At 36.1% G+C, this 25,798-nt stretch overlaps 1 protein-coding gene across 1 annotated transcript in view; it reads right to left on the minus strand.

Annotated features, from left to right (window-relative positions):
* The window catches only part of NFIB (nuclear factor I B), a 64,736-nt gene that overhangs the window by 8,867 nt on the left and 30,071 nt on the right, over positions 1-25,798 (minus strand). Inside the window, exons 6-8 of the mRNA XM_031054355.2 lie at positions 23,552-23,736; positions 13,539-13,704; positions 9,965-10,047 (exon numbers count right to left, since the gene is read on the minus strand). Coding sequence (XP_030910215.1) covers positions 9,965-10,047; positions 13,539-13,704; positions 23,552-23,736 — 434 coding nt within the window. The remainder of the gene's footprint in view (positions 1-9,964; positions 10,048-13,538; positions 13,705-23,551; positions 23,737-25,798) is intronic.

The following is a 25,798-nucleotide window of genomic DNA, read 5'->3' on the forward strand; positions in this document are numbered from 1 at the left end:
CTGAGCCATACAGAATTTCACAGCTTCCCCTCACCTTCTGTCTCTAGGAAAACAGTTATTATCACAGAACTGTAGTTATGAAAAAAGAAGGTTGTTGTTTGTTGTTGAGTTTTCAATGGATTCTAAGTATCTTCTTCATCTGTGCAGCAAAAAAAAAGTTACCTAAATATCTTAAAGGTACTTGAGAACTTCATTATTTTGAGAGCGAGCAGCTAATACTTCATCTGACAAGCTTCTAACGCACAGGCTTTACACATATAACCCCCATTAAGTGTTGAATGTTGCGCATAATCCTGCACATCAAAGAAGTGAAAACCTGATGTATCACAACTACACTGATTTCATTACACACCTATTTAGAAACACACCTCTACTGTTACCATAATTCATTATATATCAAGAGATATAAAAGACAATAATGCGTAATTTATTAATGTACCACAAGTTAATGGGTTTTGTCATGTTTACTTCTTTTTCATACAAGAAAACCCTCTCCTTTGTGTAATTAATTCCTAATTATTCTGTTATTTAATTGAGAAATAAAATGGGTTTATCTTACCTTCATGTACATGTTAGTGACCTGAATCTACATCAGCTGATTATGATTAGTCATAAAAGTCTCTATGAATAGCATGGTTATTCATTTCTCAAAACCACCACCACCTCAGACATTTTTTATTATTTTACTCATCTATAGCACAATTTTCTTTGTGTTAACCACTAAGCCCCCCCAAATATGACTGCAAATTACATTTTCATTTTTAAAGCCTAAGATCAGTATTCCCTTGAATTTATAAAACCTGTGCATTTGATAGCACAGCATTGTCATTCCAGGTGCTTAAGGCAGTTTCCTCAATTCATCTTGCACTAAAGATAACCTCAATATGCATGGAGAAATGTTACACACATGTATTGATCAAATGCTGTCACATATTCCTCTACAGGCCCACTAACACAGATACTGTAGCCCAATGCAACTTTTTCAGAGGTGGTGTAGGGGTGGAAATAATTAAAATGTTACCTTTGCCAGGTAATTCCCAATGTATCGTCACTGGCACTGGGGTATAAATGCCTGCCGTTTTGATTCACGGTCCAGTCACAAATTCTCAGCTGTCAATTGAAACCTAGCAGTCAGATATGGATTGAGCAGTACTACAGTTTTTAGTATTTAAATGAATACATGCAAACTAGTACTGTACATGGCAAAAGCCTTACTTTCCCAAGAAGTCACTTTAAAAGATAAAACAAACAAACAAACAAAAATAACTTATTCTGAGAAATAAATGCCTACAGATTTGCTTAAGATAATGCTACTTTAATACGCTCCTCTATTAATAAAGCATAAAAGAGTAACTAGAGTTTAGCACATAACAATTAGCTATTATTAGATTACAAATTGAGCTGGAATAAAAGGAAATGTTAATATTCAATAGCAAGGTACCTTAAGAAAGGAAATGAAAATGCTGTTTTCTCTAAGCAATGCTTTACATATGGTGTATTAAGTAAAGGTCAAATATAATCGATATCTTTTAGCATGCATTTAATGAAACACAGAAGACATGCAATTTATAGAAAATTTGCTCAAATTAAACAAATTTTATGTCCTTATCTTGCTATTTAAGAAGTGTAAAGGTATTTTGTAATTACAGTTTATTAATCTAGCGTTACTGAAAGTGGTATTACTTAGCAAGAGGTGATAAAATAATTTAATCTTGCTGTAGACTCAAAATAATAGCATTTAAAATACTTTACTGCATTTTAATATAATGAGGAATGTACTATATGTAAGCAGAAACAAATTCTTCCCAGATCCTCAAATCATCAGTTCTGCCTTCATGGATTGTTCAAGCAACCTTCTATAACTCTGTTTATTTAACAGCTGCCCTATAGTGTTAGCAGATTTATTGAAAAGATATACTGCTTATTTTTAAGTTTAAGGAAGTGGACTTATCTGACTCATGAAAAAACATACATTTTAACCTCTGTATAGTCATGTTGTATATATATTGCTGTACAATTATATATGATACAGCACTCAGAATTGAAGATAATGTTGCTGCTGAGTTTAATTGCATTCAATGGATTTTCATTTTAGCCTTTAGATAGCACATGCTACAGCAAACAAATTACAGTAAACTATTTTCACAGGAGCACAATTAATTGCAGTCTTTTCCTGAAAAATACAAATGCTGAGGACAAGACAATATTGCAAACCTGACCCTGTCTGGCTGTTAGACTCATAAGCTTCCTGCTGTTAAGGTCTGAGAAATGGAAATGTTAGTCTCTGATGTTTTCATAGGAATTGTTTCTTGTTTGTTATCTAAAGAACTCCAAGGGACCTTCTAAAGGCCATTAAAAGCATGACTAAACCACATGAAATTAACCAGAAAAGGAAGCATGCAGTCAAAAAGTTTGCTAGAGGTAACTGTGAACAATACATTAAACATATTTGAAGAAAGGGTAAGTAAATACCTGGTTTGATCATTATACAAAACAGTACTCTAAATCTGACTTTTAATGTTAAAGACATAGTGAAATATGTCAGCTCAGTTACTCAATGCACAGTAAATGTGTTTCTGCTATAATCCTCAAGAATGTCATCTTCATTACTGATGCGTATTTTAAAGCTTTATAACTTAGCTATAAAAACTCACTTCCGCTGAAACACAAGACTGAAAGGTTAACACATGCCCTTTTTTTCTTTCATGAAAAACGGAATCTACAAATGAAAGTCCTTTGGCTGATTAGAACCACAATAAATACTAAAATTATAAACTTAGTGTTACCAAATGAGTTTATGCACTTAGGTCTAGCTCAAAAATCTGGTAAGCACTTAGACTGCTAAAAAACCTGACCGCATTTGCTGTGTGGGGAAAACAGTAAGGAATTGATACATTTCATTTCAGTAAATCAGATTCTGCACTAAATCATCATAGTCGTCCCACAGTCCGTATGAAAACTTTCCACATAAACAGTTAATATGTTAAATTTATCATTAAGAAAGCTCTACAAAGCTTTTCAAACCTATTTCATAATGTTAATAATGACATACTTTATATTATATCGTCATACATATCTCAATACTATATATCTGAATACTGCAATGGTAAAAATAGAAGATGTGCATTTTATATATAAGTTGTAGACATATGCACATGTATATGAAGATTCATGCTACACCACACCTATAGTTAATGTAAACTGTAGTACTATTCACTGTACATAATGTGCCATACTTGCAGTACTGACAACACCTTGAAGAACTCACATCTACACATCTGTATGACAAGGCCAGGGCCACATCAGCTATGCTGGAAAGCACCTTCCCAATGTTCAGAACTATTTCTTCACACTGCTCAGCAGGCTTATATAGCTACTGCATTGTCTTTAAATTCTAACCTGCCAGGAAAATGGTTTCTTTTCCTCCCTCACACAAAATTTCTTCCCCCAAATCACTCCTGCATAGAGATCAGAATGTCTAAGATTTAGAAAAATACTTTCAAAAGTATCAAGAAATATCACTTTCAAAATCTGCATCCCTCACATGTGTTCAAGTGCTTCCCAGGTAAAAGGCTGGAGAAGCTTAAAAGAGCTCTGTAAGCTCTGGCTCCATTTGATGGAAGAAGATGTCTGTTCACAGCAGCAATGGGAATGCTGCCTTTGGAGGATGTTTTAACAGCCCACTAAGGAAAGCCTGGGGGCATGGACCTGACATGAGTACCAAGCTTTAGGAGGATGTAGGGCATTTTAGTACAGTATTTTGAGTGCTATATGTTGTCTAGAGTCATGTTAAAAGTTTTCTGGCTAGTTGTAGTCCTCAGAGTAACTTACGCAGCCTCTAAAATCACGTCTCTCTGTTAGCTGGAGACAAGAAGGCACATTCACTCTCATCTGTAGTAAGCCATCTAAAAAGGTTTCTCTGCAGGACACGTACAAGGGAAAGGCAGGAAACCACTTAAAGGCTACTTGAGAAAACTTCAGTTCCTCTGTAGAAGGCCTTGAGAAATAGTTCTCAGGAGACATTTAATAAATGCTGAAAAAACATTAACTAACTTTCTCAAAAACAAGCTATGAATGCAAAACAAATGACCCTATTTGGCATGTGATGTGGTGAAAATTCTTTCCTAGAAGCCTGTTGGAAAGGCCTGCTCTTCAGCCCCACAGCTTTATTTTCAGCAAGGCAAGCTACATGAACACCACTTCAGTAACACCTTCCATCCACAAAACATTGTAACTGATTTTTTTATTTATTTCTCACCTAACCATACAAAAAAAGAACATAGGTCTGTATTCTGAAATGGAAAAGGATGCCCAGCCTTGCAGCAGATGGGGAAACTTCACAGGCAACCCAGCCATTTCCTGACACATGGAGATGCAGCAACATGTCCTCACTGCTGCAGTCTCTCATTCCTAAGATACATCCTCAGGGCTAAACTCATGAAGTAATGGAGAGCACAAAGCCCACTGTAACTGTTTCTCCAGGGAGGCAGTGCAACTCCTTCACCCACCTCAGCTGCAACATGGGATGGGGCCACAGCCCAGGCAGAAGTAGAGCTGTAGGCCTGACTCTTCCACCTGTCTTAAAGATGTTCACCTCCCTGTTCCTGTCCTGCCCTCTGTAAGATGCCAGGGAACTGATTGGATTTTGCATTTTCCAGTGCTGCGAGACACACTGATGTGAAGTTCTACCCAAGAGCTAAATTTCACTGTATCTTCCTCTTCAGTTTAAACTGGGCACCTAGCAAGCAGAACCATGCACAGTTTTAAGTATTCAAATCCTGTGTACATTAAAAATCCACAGTGAACAGCTCAATTTTAATCATAGTCTGAATAATTTTTATGGGTTAATATTTAAGCAGGGTTTCTATTCTCCTATTTAAAGAGTGGCTATTGAAGACTAACATTGATTTCAAGCTTCTGTGATGGCTAGTGAAAGCAGCCATAGCCATCACAGAAATAGATACATATTTTGGAAAGTGTGACAGGAGACTGTGCTATAGTTTCTGTTAGTTGAGAAAAGTCCATAAAACTTAATATTTGCATACTGTCATTGTTTTGACTGAAACTTCCTTTAAATGTGTTTCCTTTCCAGCAAGCATATGTGAAAGGTGACCTCTTATCCATTTACATACCTCCCTGGTGGTCATGTGACCCCGTTTTACGTCAAACTGTCAGTTATGATAAGAGACACAATAAGAACAGCCTAACTGTTGATAACCTGTTTCCTGGCTTTACTGAGAAGTTCTGTTTAAGAGTCCACTTATGTTCTTCTTTCAGCCTTCCAATGAAAGCAAAAGCAACATCCACCCAAAACGTTTTACGAACAGACACTCTGTGTTCAGTGGACATTAAAGTTTACAATTTACATGGTGAATAGTATGAAAACTCAATTTTGAACTCTGTGATTCAGTAACTAAAGGATGCATCTGGTAAGAACAACTTCCTACCAAAGAGGCAGGGCAGCCTGGTGTGTAGGAAATAAAAAGCTACACACAGTTCCCTGATTTTTCATTTTAGAAACCTTAAGTGTTTCTTATTATTATGTACATGGCAAATGTCTTACTCATAAATGCCCAAGCTGTGTGAAAATTATGCACATCACACACCACAGCCAGAAATTCAAAGCTCTAGTGAAACCCATGCCACTGGATTCATCTGTGCAAAAAACTGGAAGAGTTCAGTAGCTCCTCAGTAACTCGGCCAGCATTAGTTAACACAGTTTACTGTAACAGAACAGAAAATTCTAGAGGTCATTGTCTTCACAGACCTCAATAGCTATCTCATTTATTTATATTTTCTGATTAAAAATAAAATCACCCACACAAGGCTCCAAAGCACATTAAAATTAAACAAACATCCAAGAAAGAAAACCTGTCAGTTATCTATCTCCTTCATTCCAATAGAAATTTGTGAAACTATTCATCTGTATTTGCAATAAATACTAATATCTACCTTTCTGTTCATCTATCTTTTTATATTGTTTACACAGGTAAAGTACATGACAAGCATTTGTAGCAAAATTCTAGCTTCAGAACCACAAACAACATTAACCTGTCTCTGAAAACATAATAAATTCACCAAGAACAGTAACACAAGGAGGCTACAGAAATGCCATTACATAACCATGAGAATTCTGATCCTTAAGATATCGTTACTGAGCTAATGATGCCTCCATTAAAATTATTTAGCCAAAAGAATGGAGGCACAGGCACAATCTGGAAAGGGACTGTGTCCATTTGCAGAAGATTCAATTCCACTCTGTTCCCTCAATTTGCTGCTTCCTCCTCTAATCTAGGCTTAGAAACCACAAACCTTCAGTAGATGCAAATTAGGGAAAGAAGGGGGGTGGGGCAGAGAGAAATGCTCCTATATAATTGTGAAGATTATCCAACCTTTCTTGTATGTGCAGTTCATTTAAGATGTTTTTCAGCACATATGATGAGCACTGAATAATAGCTCTAACTTCATAATATAATCCCAACAGGCAGTAATAGTAATCTTAAAAAAAACTGTCTCACAAAGGTACTAGCTCTTACCACCTTCCTTGCCCTTTCCTATGGTGCCCTTCCTGAAGTTACATTATCAATACTTAACAACTCTCATAAGCTAATGCTGAATAAAGAAAAGCAAACCAAGTGGTCCTTAACAATTTGTAATAACAGACAGGGGAGTGGGTAGGAATGACATGAGTTTTTAACAACAAAATTATAAGATACGGGTGACTTTTTAGTGCCAATGAACAAGAGAAATATTTTGTTACTGTTCACGTCACAGTATAAATATACCTGGCATTTCAAGGCAGGTAACAGGGACCAAGACCCAACAGCAACTGCAGCAAAAAGTAGATTGCATATTTACAATTCCTCATTACAACATTGTCATTCTAACAAAGTAGCATGCCACGTTGTGGCAGTATATTTTTCACAGTATCCAGGTCCATAAAAGCAAATAAACTGCTCCCATTGGTGTTATTATATACCATTTTTCAAATTTGTATTCAGCTTCCCATTTAAATGCAAGTATTCCAGGTAGGTTGAGCTATAAATTGTTTACTGGAAGTTCTAGCAGACTATCACTTTGTCAAAAGACTCTATGTAAATGCCTGTTGCAAAATATATGTGTAACTTTAAAATTTATTGTGGTTACTGCAATTTAAACAGGCTACATAATGGTTCTTTTTAACAACAATGAAAAGTACTCAACGGTACATGCCAATATTTCTCATAACCAGAGGGAATAAATCTTAATAAAGACTCCTCCAATGAAGTAAAAAAAGGTACCGGTGACAATATTTATTCTTGAGGGGTCAGTGTGCATTACAGGGTATGGTGAATGTTTAAAAGACCTCTCTGGAACTAAAACCATTGGCTTTCTAAATTAGAATTGCTTTCCAACAGTACAAAATGATTGATTACCTTTATTTCATGTACCCTCTGATTTTTCTTTTCATTCATCATGGGCTGCTTTAACCAAATGCATTTAAAATCTGCCACAAGAAGAGTGGTCTCTTTTAAATTGTTGTAAAGTAAGGAAAGGACATAGTAAATCAATCTCATTTCTGCCTTACCAAAGGATAACCTTTGCTCTACAAAAATTGTTTAGACAATCTCAGTGCTCTACCACACTCTCTGGGTAATAAACATATATAGCACTGTCATCTCAGAGATGCCTTTAAAATTTAAGTGAGTGATGGTAACTAATTAATTAGAAACTTATATATACACACGTATAGATTCATATTTGCCTAATATGAAAAAGCTTTGTTGTTAAAGTTTTCTTTCAAATGGCTTCAGCAGTACATACTATTCACTGATTTTTTATGTATTTATATGTGTAAGATTCCACACATGTGCCCTGCCCTTAAAGACACTCAGGTAAACAAACACATATATCCATTGCATAAGAACAGAAGAGAATTCACAGCAAAGACAAAAACATGACACAGTTTTTGAATTTACTATATAGCTCACTGATCACCAGTTGGTGCTCTTGAATTAATATAGCTAGACTATGAAGCAATATACTTTAGAAGGGAAAACACTGGTTTCACACAGTGGCATGGAAGAATTTTTCTGTTTATAAAGTGAATGTGAGATCACCTAATTTACTTTCCCCTTCCCCCTGAGCCATCTGGCCACATGTTTTACCATGAAAGGGACTATTAGACATAATGATGTAAACACCACAGACTGTGATGACCCTTGAGATCCTTCTCACTTTTATGTTCTTATAACATTGCTGAAAACTCCAAATTTATGTTCATCTACACAAACGCAAAAATATACAATAGATGCATGAAATGAGCAGTATACAGTTTACATGCCCCTAAACTCAGCCTAGAGAAAATTAAGCTTGCTGTCACTGCCTTCTGGCAGGTGACAAGAAGTCTATAACTCTTTCAATTAACTTGGAAGAAGGTGGATTGGGTTTAAGCAGTAACAAATTTGCAGAAAAAAATGTGTCAAAAAACTTGTAGTGAAAAAAAAATTGCACATCCCCAAGCTGTTGACTGGATGTCAGAGGCTTTTTCGAAGGACACTATGTAAAACTTCACATGAAATCCAGAATTACATCCACTGTGTTTTAAAAGATACACGTATGTGTTTTAAAATGCAATAAACATATACAGAGTATCTTTATAGAAGAACCATGTTATAGTAATTATAACACATTTCATAATAGAACAATCTTTGAGAGGTTTTTTAAAAAAGCAATACACCAGGAAATTCACTGAAAAATAAATGGTTGGTGAACCCACTAATTGTCATTTGGTATTTTCATGTAAGTGTACAGATGTTTCCAGTTAGGTCTCACTGGTTAAAAAAAGTTGGCAAAGAATCAACTATCTTGAATAAATGTTCATCTTTATGATTTTCTCTGAACTCTGCATGTGTTGACCTTTAAAACGGACATACTGCCACCTTGCCCTGGGAGTGGGTAGAGTGTTCCAGATGAAGCGTGCTTCAGTTGTATCTCAGCAAACACAAAACAGGGAGGTTTTACTGAAAAATGAGACAGTCATGTGTACCAACTGTTAACAGGAACTCAAGCCTGAGAAGAAAATATATTATAATAAATACCAAGGACTATTTAACAGCCCTTTTTGTTACTGTCACATTCAGCTCTTTTCCTTGTAACATTTTACATGCTATTGATTTCAAAGTCCTCAACTGTTAAGATACAGGAGCAACAGAAACACACATCATAAAATATGTTCTAAAGGGTTTGAATGTATTCCTGTTACCAGTAATGTAGCATTTCTGTATATGCATGAACTTGCTACTGACTCCAGCTAATTTGTTTGTAAGTCATCATTAATCTCGGCTGCATATTTTCACAGTTTGGGTAAACACTTAATTTGCATTAAATTTACAGCATTAATGAGATGTGAAATTTAAAATGCTACTTGAAACATAAATGATGTAAGAAACCAGAACAAGAATGTGGTTTTATCATGTTTGAAATCAGCAGACCAATTTAAACCTATTAAACTATAAATGATTGCATTGAGAATTTGGTTTTGTAACTCATGTTCTAGAACTAAAATGAAGAAATGTAGGCTTACACATCTGGGGGAAAAAATAGTTTTAAAACAGTAAGTTGGACCTTTAGCTGTGGAAGTTTTGCTTATTTTCTTAAACTTATTTTGAAACAAATATGTGCTGCTTATACATTCATTCTGTTTCCTAAAATCCCATTAAAGAATATGCATAACAAAGTCTTGAAAAATAAAATAGTTGAAAAAAATATGATTAAGTTCCTTAAGATGGCACAAATGTAAGAAATCATATGCTAAATTGATGTTTCTCAAAGGGTTCAGTTTTTTTGAATACACTTCACCTTCAGATGACAGATACTGAAACCCTTAGAATCCCAGTATAATCCAAGAAAACAGTGGCAGCATGTAGGAAGATAATGTTGCAAAACTTCTCTATAGCATTACACCTATGTGAAACTTGCCCACCTGTTGCTGGTGTAGGAAGGATGGGTCTCTTGGGCCTAGTCCCACATATCGATTGGCTTGGGATGTGCCTGAGGCTGTGTAGGCTGATTAAGGAAGAACAAAACAGATTGATAAAAATGCCAACCTATCATAACTATTACCCTGTGAAGGTACAGTACAAATATGAGAGATCCAGAGTTATGATTTTGCAATATATAGGATGTGTCTGTGGTATTCCTTTATTTAAAATTTAATAGAATGCAAAAGAAAAATTGGACCAAATTGTGAAAGCCATGTAATAATTCCTATAAACTTCAATGGAAACTGCACACATAAATCATAATGATGTCTCTTGTTAAATAAAAGTTGCTCTGGTTTGTGGTTTTATTTTGAAGTGATTAAATAAGATATGTATTTGAAGGAATCACAAGCCTTATTCTCATTTCCATTACACCAATCTAAGGCACCAGTGAAATCACTGAGATTATAATGCTGAAATATTAGTGCTCAGTTATTATTCTTACTGCTCTGAAGGCCCATCATAAAACTGTAGAAGAACAACAATAACTGGAAGCAAAAGTTCATTTTACTTATGTGGCATAAAATGTGTCTTTACAGGCCTTTGGAAACAGGTTGTAATCAGATTAGTATTTCTATCAGAAGGAAGCTGATTTTTACTGTGCAATATAATACTAAATATTCAACTCCCCTATGCATCAGGAAACAGCATTTTCCCACGGGGACAATTTCAGAAAGTCTCTCACCGTCTGATACAGAAGATTGAAGAAATGCATTTCTGAGAAGAAAAGCAATTGTAGGTGATGCTGGGATTAGTTACAGAATATGGATCCTTCACCTATAGGTCACACTCCTATCTGGTCTCTCACAATAATTTCTAAAAGCCATTACCTTCTTATGGCTTTGGTGGTACTTATGAAGCAAGGTAGGTGGTCTGATTACTCTTCCCAGTGTGGAGATATCCACACTGCAACTTGCAGCATCATAACCTGGAAACCTGCTAGTAGACAAAGCAAAACTACTAATATTGACAAGCCATACACAAGGACATCGGCGAGGTGCTGGATGAGAGTATTTACTGAATTGGCCTGTTAGTATTAAAGTTACAAAGCAAATAAAAGCAAATGAAATCAATTAAATTTAAAAAATAATTTTAAAAAATGTTTTATGCAGTAAACAGACTTTACTGAAAAACTGTCATAAAAATTAATCAGTTATTAGAAGGAAATTATGGTAGAGGCTACAGGGTTCCTCAAATAGTACCAATGCCTGCTGTTCTTTCTCATTGAAAACAATTTTGCTATTGCACTTCAGAATGAAAAGCAGTGCTAATCAGTTACTATTTTGTTCTTATCAGACTGATAATAATGATAACTTGTTGGCCAAGCATATGCTTTATATATCTCTCTCTATATATATCTTGAACCAATCAATCAGTTATTGCAAACAGAAGTAGAACTAGGCTGTAAATTATATTTAGTCTTGATTTTTCCATTAAGTTAACATTAGTACTCTGTGTAGCAGGCCTATTTTGACTGATAATACAGTTTATATGTAGCCATGCACAATTTATCTATCAGCGGGACATGATCTCTCATTTCCTGTTTTCTTCATCAACCAGATATGTTCCTTCATTTTTTTTGCTCTTACAGTTACCAATCTAGTTTCAAAAGGCTTTGCCAAGCAGATAAGACTACTGCATTGCTCTGAAAACCATAATACTGAACATTCACCATTTATACACACCTCATTTTCAGAACTGGTACATTCCAATAAGTTTTGTATATAGGGGATTTTTCATTTTTATTTACATTCTGTAGTAATGGATGTTGGACCTTTAGGCAAATAGTTATTTGCACAGTCCTGTGGAAGCATGAGGAGGCCTTATTTCAAATATCTAAACAGAGATGTTCTCAGAATCATGGGATATCAGGTACCCAAGTTCCAAGAAATTGGGTGCCACCTTCATTTGAAAATATAGTTCAACTTTTTCCCACAGTATTATGGCAATGAACAGATTAGGTATGCTTTCCTGTAACAATGAATAATATGGTCAGATTACCAGAAAATATCCCAAAGCAGTTCTGACATTGTATTTTTCTTTTTGACATTTGTACTGGAAACCTCAACCTCATTTGAGACAGCTATTTAGGCCAGGACAATCATGTCAAACAGGAAGGAGAATGAAACCATGAATACTTGAAGCTATACATTAACTCAGTTTTCTCATTTTTCTCTTCTGGATCAAAAGTTTAGAGTGATAGCTTTCTGTTTGCTGCTAAAAATTATTAAAAGGCACAAGACATGTACCACAGACCACTATGGAGGATATAGATATACTCTACCACCTTTTACCAAAACCTCTCATGTACTGAAAGAACAGCTAAAATGCTTCCATGAATCTATCCGTATAATTATTTGTTTATATTTAAACAATAGTTTGTCCAAAAGTTACTACTATCCTTTTATAATAAAGGCATAACCAATTTTCTTTCTTTACATCTCAGCCACTTCTATACATTTGAGTCTATCCTTGCTTCATATTCTAATGAAAAGACTTAAAGTATTAGAACACTTAAGAAACACATAGTTTATGGTCTCCATTAACAACAGACCAAAATTTAGGAACTGGATTCACAGCCTAAGTACTAAAAGGACCTAAAGTAAGTAATTTTAATGTAATGGACCCTAAAGAGTTTATAATCTTCAAAAACTGGCAAGTTTCCTTCCAAAAGTGTATGTTTGTAAGTGGTTCCTAGAAGTCTTCACCACCCTGATCAATATGGGTAACACTGGCTATCTCAAACTCAAATAAAAGTTTAATTACACAGAACACAAATGCAGAAAGTAGTTAAAAAGCAACACTTTTTATCACTAAACACTAGTTTTTGGAAGAAATTACCCTATACATAATAACACCTGTGCTCTTATTTCCAAAACTGCAATTCCATTGAAGATGATAGGATAAAAATATGGCCCTTGAGTAGTCATTAAAGAGCTTTAAATGTGAAAGCTGGGAGGAAGGGACTAGACAACAGTGGATCTGCCATCCATTGTTGCAATGACAAGGAATTAAAATTTTTTTTGCCGTATCAGTTGCATTTTGCTAAAAAAAACCCACAACCTATATGAAGATGCAATTGTCATAGCTCGGATCCAGTAAATGTAGTAACAAGGCTTGATTTCTATAGGAAAGCTCATTGAGGAGCAAATCATCCAATCTCTGTTTGGAATTCTGTCTGCAGGTCACTGTAAAACCTTGCTGTCTGGGTGTGCTTCTCAATGTCTTAACAATGTCCACCTTAGATGAACAACCACTTTCTCTTGAATAGTGTGCAAATATGCAGGCTTTCCCTTTCATTCTGATTGTCATGTCACAAACTTTGGTTCATGTAACATCATGCATTGGTTGAAATTTGGGAAGGAAAAGCTTGCAGTCATACCATGTTTGCTCTCCATGTAAAATGATGAGCATCCACTTGGTCAAATAGTAGGAAAAGGCGCCTTTTTCTGGCCTCAATTTGAAATCATATCGAATCTTCGATGGACATATTTTGTTTCCTAAAGAAATACTTACTGGTTGCTGTAGGTGAAGATGCCTCACCTTCAGTGGATGTAGTGATGGGTTTAGTATCTGTCATGGTCAGGGTCACAGGTCGCACCGCACTGTGATGGGGAGAGGGTGCCAAAACTGGAGTAAAATGGCCAGGCACTTTCCCTACTACTTGACCACTGCTGTTAGGCTACAAAACAAAACCAAAAGAATGCCTTGTGAAACATACACATTGCATTTAAGGAACCTACCCACCTATTTTAGGGTTTTCCAGAATGCCTATCTCTATAATACCTGCATGCTGTAATGCACCATTCTAAAAATACTACGAATTTCTATGTGGTGTTTTCAGCAGGCAGATCCTTCCTCAGATAGGTCGCACATGCTGGCAGCACATGCTATTAAATAGCAGTACTTCTTGGTAAACTTTCTTTCTTTCTGGATGCAGCATGCATCAGACCGTTTCAAAATATATTTGCTGCTTATGCAGTGGCTGTGAAGTGAACCACAGTAAATCCCACGATAGCAGGATTAAACTGACCAGGCACAGGCCCTAATGTATGAGGTATCAAGAGCAAATGAATGATGCAAAACTTCTCTTTTCACATGCCATACCACTCTGGCTTGGAGCATAACCAAGACTTGACCACAGCTGTCCACAGAGATTATGCATACTGGAAGGCTGACTAATAATTCACGTTTAGGACTGTGGATGAGGGTTAGGATACAATTCACTATAATGCATATGTCACAACATCTGGCCAAAAGCCGCTTACCTAAAACACAGGAGTATTTAATAATGGGAACTCTGCAAGTCAAGAGCATAACAAAGACAACTCTTTTGTAATGACAAGAGGCAATCTGCATATGACCTGATGCTACAGGTCATCATTCTACCTTCTGAATATAGGCATATATGAATTTGGCAATGTTGACAAGTACATATGTATGTTTATCCAATGCTTAAACATGCCTTAGACATTCTGCATGACTGTAAATACTCCAACGATAATTAACTTGCAGTAGAAATTAGCAAGCAGTAAATTCTTTTTTCAACTGTGGCTGGTAACTTTTGTCTTAAACTGCTTGTGTGTTCTGTGACTCATAGGTACTTTTAACGTACCGCCATGCAAAGTAAAAAAAATGGTAATCTTATTATCAGAAGGATCTTGTCAAATTTGAGATAACTTAGACTAAAGAAATGGACTGATAAAGGGTGTTATTCAAATGATACAAGGAAAGGTTAAAAGAGGTAAGCATGTCTGTGGTAATGAACTAACTGGTCCAAGACAATTACTGCAGGTATGTGCAGAATATAAACACACAGAAGCGGAAGGAATTATTTGGAAAGTACAGGAAGTATAAACTCTGGGTAATGGAATGAAATGGAGAAGGAGGAAATTTAAAATTAATAGCAGGAGAAACTTCCTGGCAGCATGATCTATTAGACTTTTTAAATGCCCCCACAGGAGAGTCTTGTTCTTTAGGACATCTAAAACTAAGCTAGAAGAAAACACCAGAAAACCTAAGTGCAAATGGAGACCAATTTTATATTATAGGAACATTGAGCAGTTAGCAGACTATTTCCCTCACTAAAACCACGAGCATTTCAATGAAAAATAACAGTAAAAATGTACACTAATGAGAAGTGGCTCCCAAAATACTCCACTAAATGAAGAAAAGTCACTCCCTAAACACTATGTTTCACTAGGTGGGAGCAGGGCTGAGGAAAGGAGAGACACAGAATTCCCCAAGATCTTGCAAATACAGAAACTGAATGGTATTTACCACTTTTTTACTTATGTTCCTAGCTGCATAAACTGAGAAATTAATACTAGGCATTTACTAATGGGAATAAGGTCAGCTGTCAAAGTAGCTTCAAAATAAGAAAGCAGTATGGATTCAAAGGAATGACAATACATTTGCAAATATCATGACTTCCCCAACTGGCATGCTGCATTAAGTTTTATAGACTAGCTAAAACTTCACTGTTTGTTAGAGCTCCCTTATTATGTGTACTTGAAATGAAAATGACGTCACAGAATATATATGTGACAATTTCTAGAAAATAATGTGGCCTAAGTTTACTGAGCATCTGCTTGCATGCTTACATGACCAATGAATGGGTCATATGCAGGGAACTCACTCAGTAACTACAGAGGTCTTTCCTTAAGAACACAAATTACATCTCTATACTACAGCAAACACCTATAAAGTATGTGACAGCAAGTCCATTTTCTTTGAGATCTATTTTAGCAGTGGTTTAGGGAATTTTATTTTGTGGGATCTATTTTAATGGCCTGCAATCCTCTAAAACCAGGTATCTTGGCAACCAAAAATCTGACTTGACCTGCATTAGAATAAAATGAAAATTTTACCTAACATAAATTCAGAAAATCTCTAAGAAATACATGAAGTAAATTTCCTATAAAAATAAGCCAAGACACTTTAAAAATTAGAGGCCTTTTAAAAATTTTATTGCATATTGTCACATTTCTTCAAGTATCTTCTGACTGCACTTTATGATTTATTTTGCTTTTATTTTTGCATTATCTAACATCTATTTTTGTACTTTCTCAAGTACTTTAATTCTGTTTTCACGTTTGTAATATAACAGTTGATTTGTAACTTTGCAGCAACATCAAAACTGCATATTGCAATAACTATTTGGGTATTATTGTTTGGCAAACAACACAACACAAGAAGGGATAAGTACACACAAGACAGAGTTTGGTGCACCATGACTAAGAACCTAAATTCTACCCCATACTAAAGGTTTCCTGTATTTAAATTTTTAACTAATCTCAGTTGAAGGTGAGGACATCACTACCAGGACTTCTACATACATGATTCTTCTTCCACAATTCTAGCTGTCTTTCAGCAAAGATGGAAAACTTCTGGTCAGGTATAGACGTCTGGAGTTGTCAATTTTTGTAATCTTATTGCAAACGGAGTGCTAGAAATAACTTCTGTGGCCTGCTCTCATTTTTAACTTTTTCAGATATATCAGAAGATATTTTAGGATGGAAACTACATATCCATTTGGAGAGTATCCACTTGAATTACAATTGCAAATATTTATAGCACATCATTCAATGCACATTAATTTTTTCCTTATTTAAAACAAGTTTTAGGTTCTAGTTCCAGTTTTCCCAGAAGAGATTCTTAATGACAAATGCATTACAGGTGAAAAATCAACTGTTACCATCAACTAGGGCATCAATATGTCTGTGTGATGCATTCCCAGGGAGATGATGCCTGAGGCATAAACTTCAAGCAAATTGCATGGAGGCAGCTGTGTTAGATAAACAAGCTGTGCATTTGAAAGTAGGAGAGGGAAAGAAGCAAACACAATGAAGGTCTGGCAAATTTAGTCCAATTTATGCAGGTGTACTTTTTCTATTGTTGGATTGGAAGCTAATTTGATTTTCAGATTTGTATTACATTTTTGAGTTTTTTAATTCACACCATCTTGAATTGTCACAAATTAATCTGTTCATGTGTTCAAAGCCACAGATGAGTTGTATCTGTCACAGCTGTAGCGTAACCTGACTCAGAGTGTCAGACTATTAATATCTGTTTTTGTGCACTATGCACACTTTCAGTTAATCATCAGATCTGAAGTCTGAACACAAAATTATAACAGATATATATATATGTACTGTCTTAAAATCTGGATTCACTGTACTCATTTTTCCTGCTGGGATTTTACTAATATTCCTTGTAATACTAATATTTTACTAATATTTACTAATATTTACTATTTACTAATATTACTTGTAATCAGTCATCAATCACCTCCTCTCAGACTTCTGTTCGTACATTTGCCAAATAACAGCACATTTACATCTTAGGTCTTTAGTTACATTTTAGGAGATTGTTTTTTCATTCAGCTCACTACATCCAGTATTAACAAAATCTTTCTGATGTCACATTGAAATGGCAACGCTAACATCTACAGATGAGATATCCAAGCATAACAGAAATTGGACATGCATATTAAAAAGCTAACATAAACTATTAAGCTGCTTAAATGATTAAACAGGTTCAAATTTGCAAGGTATCTTTTTTTTACAAAATATTTTTAATTATAATTCCAAATTTTAAATAAAATAATACAAATTTTCCTTGGGCTCTCAAATACAAAGCATCTTCAAAAAAATAAGCAACAAAGGTAGAAATCATCTTAATCCTGTGCATGTTCTAGGTAGAGCTAGCTACATAGGATACTGTGTTAGGTGCTTCAGAAAGAAGTTTCAGGGCTTAATGAGAATCTAATTATTCCAGTTAACCACTATACTAAAAGAATAATATATTTGCATCTCAAAACACAGGTTTTTCAATAGGAACTGTTTCCCAAGGAGGTTCCCGTATTACAGCCAGGTGATCAACCAGTGAGTGCAGTTTAGTTAAAATTGATTCAGTGTGCTTGGAAATACTCTGCCACCTATTTCTTCTAAACAGTTACAGTCCCTTGTAATGGTAAAGTTCAGGTACCATGGTGAAAAACATCACTGCAAAAACATACAGCAGTGTTGTTTTGTGATCATTGATAGAATTAATTTTGTTGATGAAGCTGTAAAAGATAAAGTTCTGCAGTTTCGTCCCCTGCTCACACACCAAATACCTTGTTTTAACAGTTGTCTACTAGCCATATCAATGAATCTGGAGATCATAGCTGATAAACTTCATCATTGAGTCCATGGCACTGTACATTGTTACACTCACAGAAGGCGATGGATGTTTCAGAAAATCTACAAAAATCTACAAGTAAAAGAAACTGGAAGTATCTTCCTTTTTTCTAGCTCTCCCCTCCCTCCACAGCCCCTTTTTTCTTTTTTTTTGTTATACAATGCAAACCAAATCTTTTACCTCAGTAGAGCTTTTGCCTAGGGCACACTAATGCTACACCACCTGTGAATATACAATGGCCATGTCAGTCTCCCACTGGAGACAGCTCAGTGGTACAGGAGGTAGTTTCATCAAATTTGCAGAAGACACATCCTCAAGTTATTACCTACCTGCGTAAGAGAACGGAGTGTCTTTGAGACTGCTAAGCATAAACGAATGGCATTACTACTGTCAGTGAGACTGTAGAAGGTTCTGTACAGCAGTTCCTCTGTTTGAACCTGGTGAGCTTCATAAAACATTTGTTTTAACAAGAAGCAAAGCTATGCAGATTTCCTTTTTGCTATTGAACCCTATGGTAGCAACAGAGAATTTTTTTTATAGTATCACATCACTTTTCATAAATACAAATCTCATTAGTTTCCATACGCTTCCAACCTGAGTAACTCATTGCTACAGCCCATCTTACACAGACCTCACTGGGAGATGCCACACAAGAGCTTCAGGTGGTGTGACATGCACCTACCTGTCTACATGCAGAATTAGCTTCAGAAGGAACATGTTGTTGCCAGTCCTTGGCTGACAACATCACTTCTGTACTCCTTTCTGTGAGAAATCAAGGTGTTGACTTTAAACTATAAAGCTCTCAGTCTTACCCATTTGGAAAAGCATTTTCCTCTTGATGTAATGCTGCTGGAACTAAGAGAAACTGCAGAGCTTCAGCAACCCATGTTCAGATATCATAAGACATTCTAGGCAAAGAGCCCTGCATCCTGAATCACAGTTTTACCTATGAGCTTACAAAATATTATTTGTTTGTCAACAGGTAGAGCACAAAGAAACACCCAGCTTTCCTTGTTTATTTGCCTTAACAACAGGGTAAATCCATGTTATGCAAGCGTGGAAAAGGAAATCTTTTTGTAGATAAATTTTCAGAAGATATCTTCGGATTAAACGATATTCTGTGCACTCTGGAGACTTATAACTGTGCATTTAATAAAATAAAATGAGTAAACTAAATAAAAAGTAATCCTTTTTAACTGCATTTAAGACTTCAGATGTCTTGTCAGTAAATAGAATTAAGCCAGTGTTCTCTCTCTACCTCCCAATTACAATTAAAACCAGCACATTGCCATATTTAATCTCCAATAATTTCTTAACTTTACAAGGAAAGACTTGCCCAAGAAGCGGAAATAATTAAATGTCAACAAATAAAGAAGCTAGCTATGCCAAAGGAACCACATGTATACATATCATTTGTGTTGGCTTATTCTGCTAGTATTCTCCCAGGAAACAACAGGAAACCCTTTGACCAGCCCAAAGAGACTCAGAAGATTCCCTCCTTGTTGCCAAATGACTGCAGTTACTGTACTGAAGAATGACAAAGCATCTGTCTCATATTCTTAAAGAGTGTGCTTATCTTTCATTGAATAAAAATCTGAATTCCCCAATCACGAAAGAAGAATAAGTGGCCTCACCAGCTTCCAGAAGCAGCTCTTCTCAAGCTGTTCAGATATTTCTGTCTTCAGACAAAGATAAAACCGTTAAAAAAATAAAATGGCCAATAGCTCACATTGGAACAAAGTTTTAAGAGCTCCAGGAATTTTAGTCAATGTGTGGACAGTGGTTCGCTTGGACTGTAGTACCTAACAAGTGTAATCCAGAGAGGAGCTTTTTACAAGGGCATGTAGTAACAGGACAAGGGGTAATGGCTTTAGACTGAAACAGGGTAGATTTACATTAAATATTAGGAAGAATTCTTCATTGTGAGGGTAGTGAGGCACTGGAACAGGTTTACCAGAGAAGTTGTGGCTGCCCCATTCCTGGCAGTGTTCAAGGCCAGGCTGCCTAGGCGTTGAGCATCCTGGTCTAGTGGAAGGTGCCCCTGCCCATGGCAGTGGGGAGACAGAGTTGATTCCAGTTCTAACCATTCTGATTCCATGAGTAACAGCTATCAGTCAAACTGTGGAGACCAGCACACTATAATACAGGTACATACTCACATGCAATCACACCCAGTCACATACATTCCTCACTAAGAAGAAAAGTGTTCAAGTGTAATAAAAAGGACTCAGCAGAATTACCTAAATCATGGAAAGTACAGCGGTTTTGAAAGCCCTGGGACCTTTTCAGACCACTATGTGGAGGCAAGTCCAGCTCTATATCTACCAAGGTCCACTTCTGTTCAGTATTATTTATTATCCAGATTGACGCATGAAACAGACAACCACGACTCTCTTTTGTTTAGGAGCATCCATTGTTGGATCATTTTTTACTGCAGCCAAAGGGCCTGTTTGAACTTCCTGACTGTTCATCACACATAATTTGGAATATTTAACATTATGTCAAGAAAATTGCCCACTGCTTCCTACTGTGTAAACCTATGGGAGCTCTATACCTTTAAACTAATTTTACTTAAAGTATTCTATTGAATACCATGACTGTTTCAGTATAATCAGTGCAGCAGTAATGTAATTAATCTCAAAATTGCTGCAGGGAGTACATGGCATCTTAGTTGCTTGTCGTAACAATCTAAATTAGTGTATTACCAAAAGATGCTGGGGAACAGTTCATTTTAGGTAAAGGCTGTCAGGGTATACATCCTTTCTATTTCTTAAGCTGAAATTAAAACTATCATCATAGTTCCCCTTTTGAAATCCAAATTAGTATGTTTTGAGGTACGGAAAGTATAATTAAATTTCATGTGGTATTCCTACAGATGCAGTTTTGCATTTTATAATAATTAAATTTGTTTGAATAAAAATTCATTTTTTATTTAGAAAAGAAATACTGGTTTGGCTCAAAGCATGCTATTGTATCAGAACAATTCCCTTTTGTCAATGAAACTTCACAGACAGCTGCTTCTTTTTTCCTAAGCAAAAAATTATTCTTGCTGGTTTCTTTTTTGTACATCCATCCTTTCAACTGTTCTATTTAGAGATCTTTTGACTGGGTATGCAACTCCTCTAAGATACAGCATATCTCAGAGGTGAACTTTAAAGAGTTAAATTTAAAAGTGGTTCCAATAATAATAGTGATTGATGATTATGATTCTATGATTCTATAATAAATTGCAGAGAATTACTGATGCAGATGCCTGGAATCCCATACTACATGTTTTTTAACCCCATCCCCTCTTCTCAGGAACTAAATCAAACATCAAATGAAATTAAAAACACTACCCTAATATAAAGGTTATGAAGGGTGATGAAAGTAGTAAATTGGGGCCAGTTCAGCCTGTTATTCACCATGGTGCCACAATACAATAGGAAGTGTTTTCAGTTTGCTGAAAAAAAAATCAGTGAAGTAAAATTTTATCTTTTCAGGGCTAAAGATTAATATTTCAACCGCAGATAAGGGAAGAGAGTAAGACTCTTGATAGGCAAACAGTTGAAAGCATTTCTCCTGCTCAATGAATATGCTCCCCAATCTTAAAATCACAAGACTGCACATTTGTCAGCAGTCTGAAAGAGAGTCAGATACTTCAATTAGATGTTGTATTTTTTCAGTGATGATCCAAAGCAGAACACAGAACAATCCAGACAGATTATCACCTAATCTGCTCTTTTAATATATATAAGAAATCAAAATCTAAGTAAAACAAGCACTGAATAATTAAAGAAATGCATAACAGTAAGGGCCTGATTTTAATTTACATAATTTTTCCCTTAATAGTGCCTAATTAAGACATCAGCTTAAAAAAAAAAAAAATCCAACAGAACTCTAAGATTTTCCGCACTGAATTACCGTTAAGGACTTTTAATGGATGTCTTAATTAGACTTTGTTATTCATGGAAATTTTACACAAATTAAAATCAGGTCCTGCATGCAACATTCCCAGCTGAGTCTCAGCAAAAATGCTATATGGGACTGAAAGACTTTTAATCCATGCACAGATAGCAATTTGTATTCTAAAGCTAACATACTCCATTTTCACTTTTTGGTTTAATTTGCATTAATATTATAACCAACAAAAAACACACAGTTGGGATTTCTCCCTTCAAAGTAAATTTTGATTTTATGGACATGCTTTTTTTTTTTTTTTTAATAGGTAAATAGTCATGTAGCTGGACAAGGGCAATGGCCCAAGGGGACACTAACCACAGTGACCTTCTGGACATCCCAGAGCAGCTGTACCTGTTATTCAACATAGAAAGTTTGATTCAGTCTCAAGTTTTATTGCTGTTTTGCCCAAAACACATGCTGAAAGGACAGTCATCATTGGTGAAAAACAAAATAAATGAAAGCACAAAACAAGATACTGTCACAGCAACCCTATGTCTTACCCCTAATAAGGCAGTCCTTCCAAAGGAAGATAATTCTTCAGAACACAACAACCTGACCATTTCAAAAAACATGCTAAAGCACAAGCTACAGGGCTCCACAAAAGCCTTTTCGACAAGGCATCAAAAATAAATAACAGCCTAAGCAGCAAAGATTACATCTGGAAATATTCCAAGTATTGACAGACCAAGTTTTAACTGCAGTTTATTCTACAGTGTGAATCACATGCTAATGCTATGTGCTGATGCTATCATGGAAAGCAGTTTTACAGACAGTCCTTCACAAGCTACTTTGCTAATGAAAACCATGTTAATTTCCCATATCAGACACAAGTCTGGATCGATGTAGCAGCCCATTACTGCATGTTCTTTACAAAAGCAAGTAAAAACAATTTTGTGGGTCTGTGCTGTACAGTAAGGTGTTTGGATCTGTGCAAAGAAATGCCAGGTGCCTACAAAATAGGGCAAGCATTACCTTGCCAGAGTTTATTTTCATTGTCAGTCTATATATGTACCTGCATGCCCGTGCATGTGCATGTGTACACATGTGTGTATCAGCGCACTCCTTGCTCTGTTCTGTAGTAGGAGCTTTGTCTCTGACAGCCATGCAGGGCCACAGAGGTGCCCAGCCTGCATGATGGGTGAGGGACTAGGACTTGCCCAGTTAGTGCTGCTGGATCATTCAATACAAGTAATTTTTGACACAGCAAGACTGTTCTGACAGAGGAACACCAAGTGGATATGCCCTTTATTCAACCATGCTGAACAAGAAGCTGCTGGATTTCTCATATGCCAGACACCAGCTTGCTCTGAGACAAGAACTAGTCAGACAGTGGTCTAGATGCCCTGGAAGACATACATTCCTCATAGAATTTCTTTTGGAGGGTTCATATCATTTTACAGTACCTGGCTAGTCTGCGGGCTGGACGGGTCGTACGAAGGTACATAATTCTTCAGAGTATCCTGAGGATTCAGGTGGGGAGGATATCTGATCGTTGGATGAGAGAAGTAGCTAGATGGGGCAGGAGGGAGAATAGCTTGTGCTGGAAATGGCAATGGTGAAGGTGGAGGTGGAGTCCTAGTTGAGATGACTGGAGAAGATAAAATAAAATTAAAATTACTTCACATCTTGTTTCTTCTAAAGTTCTTCACCTCTGCGTTACAGCAAGAAAAATAAAAAGTCAGTTACAAATCAGTTCACCACATTCATGCTTCATGGCATCTTTGCAGAAAAACTTACATGTCCTTCCCTTACATCATCCTGGGCAATGCAAAGTGCTATTGTTTTTAAAATTCATAAAGTGTGTCTTTGTTCAATTTTGTGGGTTATACTATCAGATATTTTAATTTTTTCTTTGGTAATCATTCTCCAGCACACAAGATATTTCAATTACACATTTTTCCATCTACAGCCCAAATAAACAAAAATATTTTACTCAGTAAGTAAAACCTATACTTTATCCGCAGCACTCCAACAGAGGAGAGAAAAGTCACCAAGTCCTAAGAAACAGTTAATGGTTTCTCACTTCATTGCGCTCTTTCTGCCTCTTATGGGGACAGTGTAATAACTACTCACCAATAATACTGGTAATATTAGCTGACCTTTGTTGAAAATGCTAATGAATATTAAACTTCAGGGCCTGGGAAACCAATCCATCCAATAAGAATAACACTGACAAACAAAAAAGTTTCTACCCTATATATTTTTTTTAGCGTTCTCTTTCTTTCCAGCCCCTACAAACACATATTTCCCTACCTACAGACTATACGTAATGTCTAAACCACCAGCAATGTTTTCTCAGTGAAAGATATGTGCAGCATGTCCTGCTGTTGCCCAGTTGCCCACCTGGGAGTAGAGTGTTCTTCTGTCACACTGCACAACAACCTGCTCTTCACTCTCACTATACATCTAGAGGGCATCTACTTGGCAACATATTAAAAAGGAGGTATGGAGCTCAATGGAGAAAACACAACAGTGTTTTCATTTTCATTAGTGGAAGTGTACAAAATCAGGTCTGTATGAGTTACAAGCCAAACTGTTACTGGTTCTGCCAATAAACTGCTAATGTTTCTGTTCTGTATCGGCACCAGCACATCAAAACTGCTCTTCTGTACCACCTTTCATACCTTTGGGTTTTTTTTTTTCTCAGTTTAATTTTCAAATGACTTGCTATTTTTGTGCTGGGACCAAATCATAGTTTTCCCAAGAAAAATCAACAATAAGAATGTTCCAAAACTGCTGCACCCAGTAATCAAAACCCTGCAAATCTCAAAACCATTGCTTAATGACATAACAGAAGAGGCTACATGGTAGAAATCAGGTCTCCTAGCAAGTAAATATCTCATCTATAAATTAGGTTATGACTGTCACTCAAACACACATATCTAAAAATGATACACTAAATCAAATATAAAGATCTACTCATAAGTATAGGGCCAAAAATAATTACAGAAACTTCTTTTGTGACCAGCTCTTTTTAATCACAGCCCTACCAGTTCATTTTAATCATAAAACATTAGTTACTGTTCTGACATGTGGGAGCTCTGCAAAGCAAACATAAGTGAACAGAAATCTATCCTTTCCATTTCACCCATCATCTCTGATGTGCTTGAATATCTGCTAATAGTGGACACCTTACAGAGACCAGAATGATTGCAGACTGACATGATACAAACTAAGCAGATGTTAAGGGGAAAACAGTCCATACAAAGGAACTGTGTAAAGAAGTCTTTAAATCAGTCTTACTCCTCTAGTCATCCATCTTTAATCAAGAAATGATTCCCTCTATATTCAGTTTATATGAAGATGGGATGAGCTGTTGAGGGGAGACTTTTGAGGAGTGCGGTCTCATCTGAAAACTCAGGATCACTCTTACCTCTAAAATTTAACAGACCGTGATGCTGGAATTTTCCTGTCATTCCTGATAAATCCTCATGATAACACGCATTCCATCACATTTCATGTGTTTCCTTCACATTTTTAAGTGAACTTTTACTATGGATTGACTATGAATTTCAGAAAACAGATGTTGAAAAATATTTACCAGGACTGTGCTTCTTTAGACAGAGCATTCAGAAGAAGCACTTGTATTCCCTTGTGTCACACAGTGAGCATGGTTGTGACTTCTCTTTCTGTATTGAATCCTACCTATT

The sequence above is a fragment of the Melopsittacus undulatus genome, chromosome Z (assembly GCF_012275295.1).
Source record: "Melopsittacus undulatus isolate bMelUnd1 chromosome Z, bMelUnd1.mat.Z, whole genome shotgun sequence".
Classification (NCBI taxonomy): domain Eukaryota; kingdom Metazoa; phylum Chordata; class Aves; order Psittaciformes; family Psittaculidae; genus Melopsittacus; species Melopsittacus undulatus.